Genomic DNA, 14667 nt, shown 5'->3' with positions numbered 1-14667 from the left:
AAGGCAATAACGAAACATATATACGTGCACATGTGTATTCATGTCCTTGTTTCACACATGTAGCTGTGTTGGTAGGCATATGTATTGTGAACTCTTTAGGCTAGGTATCGTTGGGCAGCGATATTAGGTGCTCGATGAGTTGTACAAGATGCCTCGAGCTGCCATTTAGGTCGATTAAGGAGCGATCTCACACGGCAGTTAATCGCACTTGCACTGGTTGACATATAAGTTCCGGTTGTAAATTAGTTTAGCTACAGTTAGACTGGTTCTCGCATGTTACAGTTGCACACTAGTGAACTATGTGTTAAAAGTTTGGCTGGTTGGTATGTCACACTTCTAGCAGATTTTGTTACACCAATCTTCTAATTAAGCCGGACATTCGACACGGGAAGCAATCTCAATAAGGTGCGCTAAGTGTTCCGTGATACTCGGTCGTCGAAACTATAAGTACACCCGAAGGCAAGAGAAAGCATATTGCGCACTCGTTAGATACGAAAGAAGTGGATCTGCCTACATAAACACTAAATACAGCTTGCAGTGGACGTCTAAAACGGCTGCCATGTTTTACGCCCACTATGTTAACCGCGCAAACACGGCAACGTAAATCTGGAAAATAGAGCGCGTGCGTACGGTAAACGCTACAGGTCGCTGAGTGAGCTGCGCACGCGCATATCGATACCGCTAAGCCCGCTATTCTTCTAGGCTCGATAAAGTAAAACTGCCAATTATGAAGTCGCTGCTGTGAGCAGTGTTCAGTGCATTCTCAAGTATACTACGACATTCATTTGAGGGTTTTGGACACCCGAGTTTTTTTTTAGAGCAACATTCCGAAAATACTTAAAATTCATGTCAGTACTCCTTCAAATGAATACTGAGCAAAAATTTGAAAAACTGATGAAACTTGGAAATTCGACTTCAAGGGTGCCGCTGTCCTAATGAACGGCCGTGCATCAACTTAGCAGAAAAAAAAAGAAAAGATGGTTTTCGCTTTCGAGCTGTCTTTAGGAGAATGCACACGCATTGTGGGTTTTATGTATTTACTGTACCCCCATCGAAATCCGGCTGCTGCGGCCGGCAGGCGAACCCGCGTCCTCGCGTGTACCAGAGCGACACGTTGAGTACTCTCATTTACTGTACAAAAAAAAAAACGCCTACTAGAAATTTGAAGCGCCTATACACACCCGAAAGCAAAATAGTGGATTCTGTGGATTGTCGGTGCTCCAGGGAAGAATCTTCGAGAGGTACCAGGCCAAGAACAGCATAACAATGTCGCTGATAAGCATGACCATCCAAATTTCTACAATCGTCACAGTGTCTCTTTGAAGCGCCCTCTTGCTTGCAATCGACCATGATGCTCCTCCTGCGGTGTTAAAGATCATCATCATCATCGTCGTCGTCGTCATCATCATCATAATCATCATCACCATGATTGCGCTCAATGACGGGCAAAGGCCTCTTCCATGTCCCGCCATTCAACCCGGTCCTGTGGTTGCCGCCGCCACATTTTCCCCGCAAGCTTCCGGATCGCATCTGCCCCCGTTCTGCCTCCGATTAACTTGCGGAAAATAAAGCATGTCATCGAACTCTTGACATCCGTTAACATGGTGACCCACCATAAAAATTCTGCTCTTCCAACGAACTGATTTCTTTGACTATGATTAATTATGGCGACCGTAACTTGATTCTTCCTATTGAATTCGATTTTATTGAACATGTGTCAGATGTTTGGTGCACAGACAAAAAAAGTCTGCAAAAGCTTGACTCGGCCTCTGCACCACACCATCGCATACAGTGGTGTGAATTACGTAGCATACAAAAATACGTTATAAAGCAACACATAAAGGAAAAAAGCATAAAAGAAGTACATAAAACCATACATGGCTAAAAAACCATATATACACAATAAAACTACAAGAACTTAGTTTTAATGGAAGAACCATATATACACATTAAAAGTAAGAGAAAGGATAACTTGCCACCGTCAGGGACCAAACCCGCGACCTTCGAATAACGCGTCCGATATTCTACCAGTTCGCTACAATGGCTGTCATTCCTGCGTCCGCTATATAAGGTATATATACCGGGTGTTCAAAATTAAGCTTTATGATTTTTTTAAAATTAGGCGCTCGAAGGCACGTGAGAACCACTTGTGCAAATAAGTTAAGCGGCCAGGGGGACAGAAAGTTAGATGATAATTATCGCTGTCAGCAGCCCAATTAACTAAAATTTAATAATTAACTTTTTACTGGCTGCGGTAAGTTGGCATGTTTATATTGAAAAAATGTAGGCAGTGGTGTTTGTACACAGTTTCAGTTGGAAGATTTTTTCTAGCACGCCTGTGTTCCGAGATATCCGGCTCCAAAGTTTAATTGTCTTTCGCACGATTACGCATGCAAGAGGGTGAGGGTCCGCGCAAAGCTCCTCCCTAAAGTGACGCATCTGTTGCGTGTGGTGTTTAGTGTGTGAAGAGGGTGGAAGCGTAGGCATAGGTGATAGCAATTACCCTTGCCCTCTTCGGCCGGCGAAATCAAAATGTGACAGCGCGGTGCGCCATGAGCCTTACGCATGATCCTGATGAACGCGATAACAGGAGACCATTTTTCGCGACGTTTTTTCGTGACTTTAGATCACACTGAGACATCTTCTTGTGAACGCGTTAGCAGGACCGTCCTGCACTAGGGTGCCTCCGGTTAGAGCACAGCGTCTCTGCATTGAAGGTCTACCAAGGAAATCCACGTGGAGTCCTTTCGAGCTAATATGGCTGCTTCTGGCGTGAGGTATTCTACCAAAGTAAAAGTAGACGTGGTGCTTGCAATGGCTGAAATGAATGGCAACGCTTCGTTAGCAATGGAGCTTTACGCGTCTCGCCACCCACACCGTCCCCTTCCAACAAGGCCCACTTTCACAAACCTGTTTCGACGCTTCTGCACAACAGGCTCTGTCCACCTTCCGAGACGGACCAGGAAGGCAATCGTCGATGAAGACTTTGAAATCGACGTTGTCGCGTGCGTAACCTCGATGCCAGAGCTCAGCATCCGACAGATTGCCGATCAGTGCGGTCGCAGCATCGGAACAGTCACAAATGTTTTAAGAAAGCACAAGTTCCATCCATATCACGTTTACCTTCATCAGGACCTAAATGAGGCGGACTTTGAAAGGCGAGTTGACTTCTGCAATTGGGGCCTCATCAAAACTGATCAAGAAAATGACTTTTTGCACAGAATAATTTGGACTGATGAAGCTCGGTTTTGCCGAAATGGAAGTGTTAATCTTCACAACGCCCATTATTGGGCACAAGAAAACCCACACTGGCTGAGGCAGCACAAGCATCAAGTTCGCTGGAGTGTGAATGTGTGGTGCGGCATACTCGGGGACAGGATCATCGGACCTCACTTTTTTGAGGACAACTTGAACGGAAAGATGTACACAGAAGAAATATTAGGTGTTGTCATTGATGATCTTGTCTGCAGTCTTTCCCTGAATGACCTGCGCCAAGTATGGTTTCAGCACGATGGAGCACCACCACATTTTTCTACCAGGGCGAAGAACTGGTTGGACAGACGTTTTCCACAACAGTGGATTGGGCGCGCAGGAGCGATGTTTTGGCCACCAAGATCACCTGACCTTTCTCCGCTCGACTTTTTCCTTTGGGGCTACGTTAAAGATCGAGTTTACGTAACAGAGCCCAGCGATGTTAATGACATGAAGGACAGGATAACATCTGCCTGTGCGAGTATTCCTGCAGAAGTACTGCGCCGAGTCATCGAGTCGACGCGACAGCGGTTCATGCTTTGCGTTGCTGCCGAAGGCAGGCATTTTGAACACTTTTTGGGGCATTGACGTCTTGAGAGGTGAAGAGTTTCGATGAGATTTGTGCATGACCGAAATATGCTTATGTAGCAGCAGGAAATATGCGTTAGCAAGGATAAAACTGTTTCAGTTATTATTGGTGGAGTTGTTGCTCTTGTTTCAATAAAAGTTACAGTACTCGGACATCAGCAGTCACGCTATTCGCGTAGCCCAGGCAACGACCACGCATGCTTCTCTAGTGATTATTACGCACGCGCACTGGCATCCAGATTCTCCGCTCGCACCATTATCTCGGCATGGTATCTGCCACTATCGTTAGAGGCTCTGCAGTTGCGTGTTACGACACTGGTTGCAAGCGTTCTTCGATTTTTGATTTCGACGGCCGAAGAGGGCAAGGGTAATTGCTATCACCTATGCCTACGCTTCCACCCTCTTCACACACTAAACACCACACGCAACAGATGCGTCACTTTAGGGAGGAGCTTTGCGCGGACCCTCACCCTCTTGCATGCGTAATCGTGCGAAAGACAATTAAACTTTGGAGCCGGATATCTCGGAACACAGGCGTGCTAGAAAAAATCTTCCAACTGAAACTGTGTACAAACACCACTGCCTACATTTTTTCAATATAAACATGCCAACTTACCGCAGCCAGTAAAAAGTTAATTATTAAATTTTAGTTAATTGGGCTGCTGACAGCGATAATTATCATCTAACTTTCTGTCCCCCTGGCCGCTTAACTTATTTGCACAAGTGGTTCTCACGTGCCTTCGAGCGCCTAATTTTAAAAAAATCATAAAGCTTAATTTTGAACACCCGGTATATATATGTATCTAAACATGGGAGTGTCAGTCAGCGCGGCCTGTTGCCATTTCTGCGAGTGGGGAACAGATTCATTTAGCTTGTTGGCGTAATGTATCACGTGATCCTATTACTAGCGGCCATCTCACCGATAATTCCTTGCACATTTCCCAAGCTTAAATGCATATGTATACACTATAAAAATGGGTAAGCGGATGACCACCACCATATGGTAGGGCATTGGGTGCTTTATTCGAAGGTCGCAGGTTTGGCTCCTGCTGGTGGCAAGTTATATTTTCGTCCACTTTTTTTCATTCCTATTAACATTACAATTACTTATAATAGCATATCCTATACATTCTTTGGCATCATTGTCTGTCAGTTTTAATAATATGTCTAACAGACAAAACGAGCCCTTAAATTTACAAATATGTTCTTCATTTCAATTATTTTATATATTTATTATGTACATACAAAAACGACTGGAAATTCGCTACATCTCAAATGAAAGTAACAAACACATGAAATATATTGACCGAAAAGAACAATAGGCATAGCACATAGTCACACATATATTTCGTACCTCATTCTAAGACATACTATTTCTTGCTAGTTCATTCAGTGATGTTGGTAATGTGTACCCGAAAATTGGCTTTCCATAGGTCGTGCGACATTTTCCAACTTGCGTATTCAAGGATGGCGTGTGATATGTCAGAGCAGTTTGTGTCAATAAAGCCAATGTACTTACTAAACCTAGCTGTGATATCTTATGTCTCCTACACAATCACTTGGCTTGAAAGATTATCTTATTTCTGCACGAGTTTAAGTTATTTTTTAATTGGTGCTTCATAACATGCGAGCCACCATGAAAGTTAAAGTTGGCTGGGGGTGAATTCGACGTTCTCTTCACAAACATAATGTCTCTTAAATCGAGCGCCATAAAATGCGGTGCCCAGCGTCGTCAATGCAACTGTTCCCGAAATTCTCTGGAAGCTCAATACAGACTTCATGATACCAAATGATCAGGAGTACAAATGATCAGGGGTACAAGCTAAAGTGAATTCAAAGTGAACTTGAGGTGACTCAACTTGCAATAATATGAATAAAAGGTGCCTAGAAGAGCATTGGCTTTCGCCTGCGCTTTCCTTAGCGTTAGCTCCGGTAGCTTTTCGCCGTTCCATAGAATGCTGCGTATAGCTAGTCTTTAAATCCCTCTTGAATTTCTTAGGCATCCAGCTCATTTTTCTCCATGTTTGGTTAATAGCGGCGAAATAGGATTAAATGTTTCGGTGGGTGAATATCAAAACAGCAGGCAGTTTGGTTATTCTGCAAATGTTTCTTATTCTTTACTAGGTATTGGAATAACCAGCAGATTAGCAGGGAACACAGAACACCATCATGTTATAAGGGTTATCACATAATGCAGAGCACAAAGCGAACAATGTACCACGCAGCATTTTGCCCATAGTCGTCTGTAGAATGGAGTATGGTGATACGAACCTTCGTAGTCTCTGGCGATCCTGATAATTCTCATTACGCTGAATGCACCAGTGTGTGGCATAAAACCGGCGCGGAGCTTACTGAGCTTTGACTGCAGGAAATATTGCGACAACGACAGCGGCATCGCAGACTGAGAGAACGCATTGGGCATTCCCTGTACGAGAATGATGCCAGTGATGAACGCCAGCCAACCTGTGAAGAAAAGCAGGAACTAGCAATGCTGTTGTGTGGGTGCGAAGGTATATTTGCAGAGTTGTTTGCCGCTAGGTTTAGATGCAATTTCGCAGGAGAAACGGAAAATAACCTTCGCGAGCCTTCAAACCAAGACAGCCCACTATAACATGAAAGCGGAGTATACGATACATGTTTACCTGAGAAGTAGCGCCTGCAGAGACAAGGCACAAAAGGAACGAAAAGGATACCGCTAAGTCCTTTGTGTTCCTTATGTGCTTTGTCTCCGTGCGCTGCGGCTCAGGTAACCATGAAATATCACCAACTCACGCAACCTTCAACGTTACTGTATAAAATAAGGACGTGGACAAAAAAAAACAGGATGAAAATTTAATGATAAGGCTGCGTGGAAATGAGAGAACGACGGGCAAGCGAACCTATTAGATGCTTACATTAGAAATACATGTATGACACATGTGCAATAATAAGCGAGAATAGAGTGGTGGTACATATAGAAGCATGACAATGTTCCAGGTTTCACTAAATGCTCTAACGTTATGAAGTGATGTATACGAACAGGCTGTCAAAAACGTTACAAAGTTATCCGCTGAAAAATAAGTTTATAAACAAAGTAGTTCAAGAAATGTCACAGCGAAATGAAATTGTGCAAGCCCCATGGCATGAGGATACACGTATGTGTAAAACGTGTTGTCTACAAGTTTCAAGTCATATTTCTGCATTTGCAAATTTTTGTTTCGAGCACTACAAAATGGGAGTATTTAGCCTCCATGATTTGCCTCGTATAGTTGAAATTATTACTTCGCTAACTCGTAGTTTGAGTAGGGAATGAATGAGTAAACACTATTACGATATCTGGCATGTTTGTGGTCCCAGCTATACCCCGCAGACCAGGAGACCATGTCAGCGTTCGCCTCCTTGACCGGCTGGATAGCCCAGTTTTGGGTTTGAACCACTCAGCTGAGCAGCGCTTGCCACCACTTCTCCCGGAAGGCCGCAGGAGAACTTGTGCATAAGTTGGGACGTTCCCACAATATAGTTTGCATTTATTGTCCAGGTACAGGTGTGGATATATCCCTTTGGAGGTGCATAGAGTTTGGGCAGGATTTCATTTGTAGCTGCAGATATTTAAATGCATGTTGCCTGTCTAGACTGGGGTGAGGTACCGGGAAGACGCGCCTTGCCTCTCTCTAGTATCGTGTGTATTCTGTGTAGCATGTAAATTGGCCTTTGTGAGGTAAGTCGGCAGTGACAAGCATATTGACCGATGAGTCTGTTCGGTTTGCGTTCGGGTTGCGCAGCGGACCCATTCTCGAGACAACTCGTGGGTCATCTCGTCCGGAATGGAGGCACCAGTCTCTGAGAGTTTTGAAAGATGACCTTCGACGCAATAATTTAGCTCTGTCTCTCTGTCAACTTGTCTGTTTGTCCGCCCTTAAAGATAATTTAAATGGTCGACCCCATCCGCAGTGCCCACCAATATTGCTCAAGATTTAGCGCCGAAACTTGTGCGATTGTCAATTAAAAAGCAATTATTGCGCATATCTGAGGCACCATAACAACACGTCAATATATGTGTGTACTTTTAGTAAAAAAGGTATACACAAGTAATTCTAAGGACCGCAGCGCTATCACGCTGCGCTGACAATGCAACGCTTGCACGAAAAGGCAAGCGTTCTCAACGCTTTGCTAAGATGACACGGTGGTGGCACCTACCCGTCGCCTTGCGTTCTACACCTTATCACTTCCGAGACGGGTGCGCACTCCGCGCGCTTCATTTTCCAAGGTAACTGCCAGATAGCGCTCATGTCTCACGTGTAACCCGACTTGATGCGCTCGTTGGCCTCCACTGCACGCTCGAGCATAACGCAGCGTCTCCAGAATGCCATTCGTCGATTTTCTTGTGCAGAACATCAAACGATACGTTTTGTTCACTCTCTCCAGACACAAGACTATCGTCTTCCGACGACACTTGTAGTGTAACATGCAGACACGGGGCCATTTTTTCCTACATTTATGATGCAAAACAATACTCTCAGTCTAGGCTTTACTTATATGTATAAGAAAAACTATTATGTTGCTATTGCCTTGCGGATAGAGTTATTCAAGAGTGGGAGTTCATCACCAGCTTCAGCCCCTCCTGCCTCGTTTCCCACTCTCGAGCGTGTTGAAACATTCGTCGTGTGCGAATAGAAAGTTTTCGTAACCGAATCGAATATAACTCGAATACCATTTGAATATTCTTCAAATATATAGTGAGGCGACTATATTCAAAGCCACCCTAAAATGATAATGTAACCATTGTCAAAACCTTCCGAAATTCCACAACACGTTACAACAAATATTCACAAGCTTTATAAATGAGCGTTACGCTTATTTTCACCAACAAGAATAACCACAATACTTTGAAGTTTGTGTACAGCAGCAAATACCGCCTTAGAAATATTGCGTAACTGCAGGTTCAAATACAGATGTAGCAGCAGTATTCAACGTAACACTTTGTCACTACATTTTAGATAGACCTCATATATAAATAATAAACAATAGTCATGATTAAACATCATCATGAATGTCTCAATGAAAACAATATATTGATAACTCTATCACTTAGGCGATAGCAGTGTTTTAACCGAAAACACATTTATTATGTGCTAAATTCAGCTTCGATAGTCCGGTAAAACCTCGGGCTGATTGTGTCTATAGGTAATTCTACAATTGAACCGAAAAACTTTGTGCCTCTCTGTTCCAACATTTCTTTTTCCTTTCAGGCTTTTTCATAGGCGCTTATCATTAGAAAATACCCCCAAAATATTGTTTTTCTATTCTACATTCGATTTAAGTATCAAAATAATATAAAATATGCTGAATATATTTCGACTATATTTATATAATAAGCACCGATGAGAAAAAAAAACTCCAATGAACCGTTGGAAGAAAAGGGGCTACCATTTCTCGTTTAAATCTTTGAATTTATTTATTACAGTATAAAAACTCCGGGGTCACTGAAGCACCAGAGACGTTATTTCACTACATTCATCATGACAATCAATAAGATGATGACTCATAAGTGTAGTTTGAAGTCTACAGTTTTATTCCAAAGCCGTGGACAATGAACCACCTTGAATACAAAGTTACTGATGTATTTCAACCTGCACTTAGAAAATATTTCTAGGGCTCTAGTTGAAGCTTTCTACGAGCTAGCCTAAGTTTGCAACGTTATGGCATTTTTACTTGGTTAGAAGTAATGTTAACGTTCTCTTGTAACACCTAGTGAATATTTGTTTCAAATAAACGGTAGAAATGAAATCTTTGCCTGTTCCAACAGTGGTTTAAATAACGTGCTTGGACAGGCGCTTTGAACACGGCTGCCTTACTATTCGAAAGATATTCGAAGAGTATTTGATTCTTATTCATACTCGATTCGGGGTCATCACTGTTTGATTTGGTTCGAAAAGTCACTATTGGCACGTCCCTACTTATTTCTACTCTTACTGTCTAAGGCGACCCTAGGGTCGCAGGCCATGGTCGATAAAGTATAAAATAGTTGCCGTAACATTCCATGGACCTCACCTTTTGGGAACAACGACGTGATAAGTAAGGTGAACATACTGTAGCCAATCTGGTAGATGACGAACGACACGGACACCAGGCTAGGGTCCATTCCCGCAGCGTACGTCTTTCCATTGACTTTTGCTAAAAACATTACTAACATACCGACGGCACTTTCAACGAGGCCGATTATCAAACACGTTATGAAGTGGCCGCAGAAGAACTCGGCATCAGATAGGCCCATTACGCATTGGTGTCCCTGTAAAGAAAAAATAATCACACTAAATACAGTAACCTAACACTCAAGCTACTCAACCTTCACTGTCTTCATTTGCTGCAAATATATGTTAATTACCTTCTAACCTGTAATATAAATGTGTTTAAAATATTATTTTTTCTTGATATTTTTATTTGTGTAGTTATGTTTCTATGCGTGCTGTATTGGTATTCGCAATTGCACAAAGAATACTTTTGCTCGCATAACCGACTGTTTACTTGTACTATTTTGAACGCAATGTATGCTACCCGTCTTTGTTTGGTTGGCTGTGTATTTACCGTGATATGTATTTCCACCCTGCTACCTCGCTAAAATTCCCTATATATATATATATATATATATATATATATATATATATATATATATATATATATATATATATATATATATATATATATATATATATATATATATCTATATATATATATATATATATATTGTGAACGCTGACTATGTACTTCATCTTCATCTGCATGAGCGAACCATTGTAGTGATCATCATCGTAGGTCACGCGGGCTGGGTCTCTGGCTCGTGCGTCTGGATTGAAAAGATAACCTGGTTACTGCCGTACCCGACGTGGTCTCATAAGTGGTGGAGCGTGCTTTGGTTCCCACGTCCTCCGGCTCTACCCGTCACCCCTGGAGCTCCGGTCTGGTCGACGGTTGTGCTCTCAAGCAACAGCGATGGCAGAACCTAACGCGTCCGCCGCTGCGACCGCTCCTTCTCAGCCACTTAAGCTCCACTACACCGTGAGTACCCCTCACCGAGACCCTCCGATATTTTCCGGCCTTCGCGGCGAAGACGTCGAAGAATGGCTGGACCGTTATGATAGAACCAGCGTTTGTAATTATTGGGACGAGGCGCACAAACTGCTCTACGTTCCTTTTTACCTCGATGGCGTCGCTAAAACCTGGTATTACAACTACGAGAGCGACTTCTCCAATTGGTTGGCTTTCACGGGGCATCTCCATCAGGTATTTGGCACGTCTGCAGGATGCTCTGCGGTAGCGAAACAGAAGCTCGCAACCCGCATCCAGGGGGACGACGAATCATATACGTCCTACATTGAAGATGTTCTGGCTCTCTGTCGCCGAGCACAAAATGACATGACGGAGGCCGATCGCATCCGACACCTACTGAAAGGTATCAACTCTGTGGCCTTCAATACTCGCGTGATCCAAAATCCAACTACCATCCGGGACGTCATCACCACATGCCAACGCCTGGACGCGCTTCATTCCACGCGCCTTCCACGTGCCTCCTGCGACTCTCGCTTTACCGGAGAGCATGAATTGCGAGCCCTTATCCGCAAAATTGTCAGAGAGGAACTCCACGGCCTTATTCCAGGCAACCCAAACCTAGCGTCTGTTCGCACACCTCCTCCCAACCTGCGTGAGATAATCAAAGACGAACTGGCATCAATGACAAGCGCTGCACATGCCCCGTCTCCTGTGCGCTTCCCAGTGCCTTCGTACGCAGAAGTTGCATCGCGGGCCCCTGCACCAGTTCCAACCGTGCCTGCGGACGTCGGATGCGACCATTTGGCTGCGATGACAACGCAAGTGCCAAGGCCACCCCACTATTCTACGTGGCGTCCTCCGCGCCCCGTCTGCTTCTACTGTGGCATAAGGGGTCATATATCCCGTTTCTGCCGCCGTCGCCAGCAGGATGAACGACGTGGTTATCCAGCTTACGAAAGAGACTTTGCCCCGAGACCGGATGAATACGATCCCGCACCGTATCCGTCCACATCCCGACGGTCGCCCTCCCCTCCACGGTCTCAAGCTGAGCCTCATCCTCGTTCACCTCGCCGCCGTTCTCCGTCACCATTTCGGCGTACGTCATCACCCCTGCGTCCCGCGCCCATCTCTCTGAACTCGGAAAACTAGAAGGTGCAGTTTTTGGAGGGGAAACTGCTTGTTGTCGGAACGTTACTACGCCTCCGTCTCGTCCAGCTAATTTACTGCCTGTTTGTGTGGAAGGTGTTTTTGTTGACGCCCTTATAGACACTGGAACCACCATTTCGGTAATTGATCGTGAATTGTGTTTTCGCCTGCGTAAAGAGCAAACTCCTTATGCCGGTGCCATGTTTTGTGGCGCTAATGACAGTCCAATTTGCTCGACCGGATCGTGTACTGCTCGTGCTCTTATCGATGGAATCCGTCATCACATACAATTGGCTGCACTGTCTTTGTGCGCTCATCAGATAATGTTAGGCTGGGACATCTTGTCAGCTGCGTCTGCTGTAATTTCGTGTGGTCGGCCCCTCATTCGTATTACGGACACTGACCTTTCTTCTGCTGCCGACCTTTTGTCGCCCAACTTTGACAGCTGCGGATCTGCCTCCTGGACAAGAATGTGTCCTTACGATTAAGTCACGAGACATTCTAGATGGTGACGCTGTGGTTGTTCCTTGCCAGCGCTGCATTTTTCGAGGGATCACCATCGCATCTTGTTTAGCGCGGTTCTCACGTGGTTATGCAAGCATCACCGCCTGCAACACGACGCCAGAACCACTACTGCCAGAGGGGACCACTGTTGCCAGCATTACCGAAGAAGCACTGGTTTGTGTCGTCACTGGTTCATCTGCTTCGTCATTCGCAAAGTGCATGCCAGCGGAAGATTCATCTCCTGCTCTCAAGGCCACTTTGTATGAATATCTCAACCAAATGCAAACTGATGCCTTGCTAGCGTTATTAATGAAGCACAAAACTTGCTTTGACGTTTGTTCCGAAGGTCTGGGTCAAACAACAGTGACCGCCCATCGTATCGACACCGACGGATCCCGTGTGATTCGCCGCCGCCCTTACCGTGTCTCGGCTTCTGAACGCAAGCTTATAGAAGAACAAGTCAACGACATGCTCGCACGCAACGTCATCAGGCGTTCGACAAGCGCATGGTCTTCTCCTGTTGACTAGTCAAAAAAGGATGGCTCGGTACGGTTTTGCATTGATTACAGATCACTCGACAAAATTACTCGTAAGGACCTCTACCCAATGCCTCGTATTGACGGTGCTTTTGATACCTTACAAAGTGCCGAGTGCTTTTGAAGTCTCGACTTGTGCTCTGGTTAATGGCAGATTCCGGTGCACGAGTCTGATAAAGAGAAGACTGCGTTTTCTACGCCAGATGGGCTCTTTGAACTCAATGTGATGCATTTTGGGCTAAGCAACGCCCCAGCCACATTTGAACGAATGATAGACATGGTACTGTGGGGATTAAAATGGAAGACCTGCCTTTGCTACCTGGACTACATTGTCATCTTTTCGTCCAGCTTCTAACAGCACCTGGAACGGCTAGACGAAGTCCTCACGTGTTTAGCGAAGGCCGGTCTCCAGCTCAACACTAAGAAGTGCCAGTTTTCCAGTCACAGCATCAAGGTATTAGGTCACATTGTCAGTAAACATGGCGTTGAGCCCGATCCCGACAAGGTTGCTGCGGTACTGCACTTTCCTACACCAACCACACCCAAAGACTTCCACAGCTTCCTTGGCTTGGCGTCGTATTTCCGCCGCTTTGTACGTGACTTCACTACTTGCGGCTCCTCTGCACAAACTTCTGACCATCAGCGCACCCTTTGTCTGGTCGGATGACTGCGAAGCCGCTTTTTGCACCCTCAAGCAATGCCTCACATCGCGGCCAGTGCTTCGCCATTTCGACCCTGCAGCACCTACTGCGCTACACACTGACGCAAGTGGACTTGGCATCGGAGCTGTCCTTCTTTAGCGGAACCACGCTCTTGAAGAACAAGTCGTGTCCTACGCGAGCCGTACTCTTTCACCTGCTGAGAGAAATTACAGCATCACTGTGCAAGGATGTCTCGCCATCGTGTGGTCCGTACAAAAGTTTCGCCCTTATTTATACGGCCGGCATTTCACAATAGTGACTGACCATCATGCTCTGTGTTAGTTATCGTCTCTCAAAAATTTGTCGGGACGCCTTGGCCGTCGGGTACTACGATTGCAAGAGTATGACTACAGCGTCACATATAGGTCGGGTCGACAGCACCAAGATGCCGACGCTTTGTCACGTTGCCCGCTCTCGCAAAGCGCCGAAGTGTCATCTTCCATCTGTTCGTCACCACTCAACAAAGTGACCAAACAGACGGCTGCTGCTTCGAAAGAGTTCATTGTCTCGGCGGACCTTCTTTCGTCCACAGATCTCGCCTCGCTCCAATATGCCGATATTTACTGCCGCACAATCATCGATCGGCTCACTGGCTTATCGCGTATTCCGAACAGCCACCTAAGACGACAACTTAATCGTTTCAAGCTTCAAGATGGAACATTATGTCGGCAAATTTACCATCCTCTCGGTAACCAATGGGTTCCCGTCATTCCTCGCTCACTTCCTCTGAAAGTTTTACAAGCGTTTCATGACGATGCGACAGCTGGCCACTTAGAGTTCCACAAGACTTACGACCGCCTCATGACTCGCTGCTTTTGGCCTTGCCTCCCCACTTCTGTCGCCAAGTACGTCGCTTCCTGCGCGTCATGCCAGCACTGAAAACGTACCACGTCTCTTCCCGCGGGACCATTGCA

General features: G+C 45.3%; 1 protein-coding gene across 1 annotated transcript in view; it reads right to left on the bottom strand.

Moving 5' to 3' along the window:
• Positions 1 to 10099, bottom strand: part of LOC142767886 (phospholipid-transporting ATPase ABCA3-like) — a 51142-nt gene extending 41043 nt beyond the window's left edge. The window contains exons 1-3 of the mRNA XM_075870130.1: positions 9871 to 10099; positions 6112 to 6303; positions 1182 to 1360 (exon numbers count right to left, since the gene is read on the bottom strand). Of these exons, the coding sequence (XP_075726245.1) occupies positions 1182 to 1360; positions 6112 to 6303; positions 9871 to 10093 (594 nt within the window). The 5' untranslated portion in view covers positions 10094 to 10099. The remainder of the gene's footprint in view (positions 1 to 1181; positions 1361 to 6111; positions 6304 to 9870) is intronic.
• Between the last annotated feature and the right edge of the window lie 4568 nt (positions 10100 to 14667).

The sequence above is a fragment of the Rhipicephalus microplus genome, chromosome 7 (genome assembly GCF_043290135.1).
Source record: "Rhipicephalus microplus isolate Deutch F79 chromosome 7, USDA_Rmic, whole genome shotgun sequence".
Lineage (NCBI taxonomy): Eukaryota > Metazoa > Arthropoda > Arachnida > Ixodida > Ixodidae > Rhipicephalus > Rhipicephalus microplus.
The sequence above is the reverse complement of the archived record's forward strand: the minus strand, read 5'-3'. Positions and strand labels throughout refer to the sequence as shown.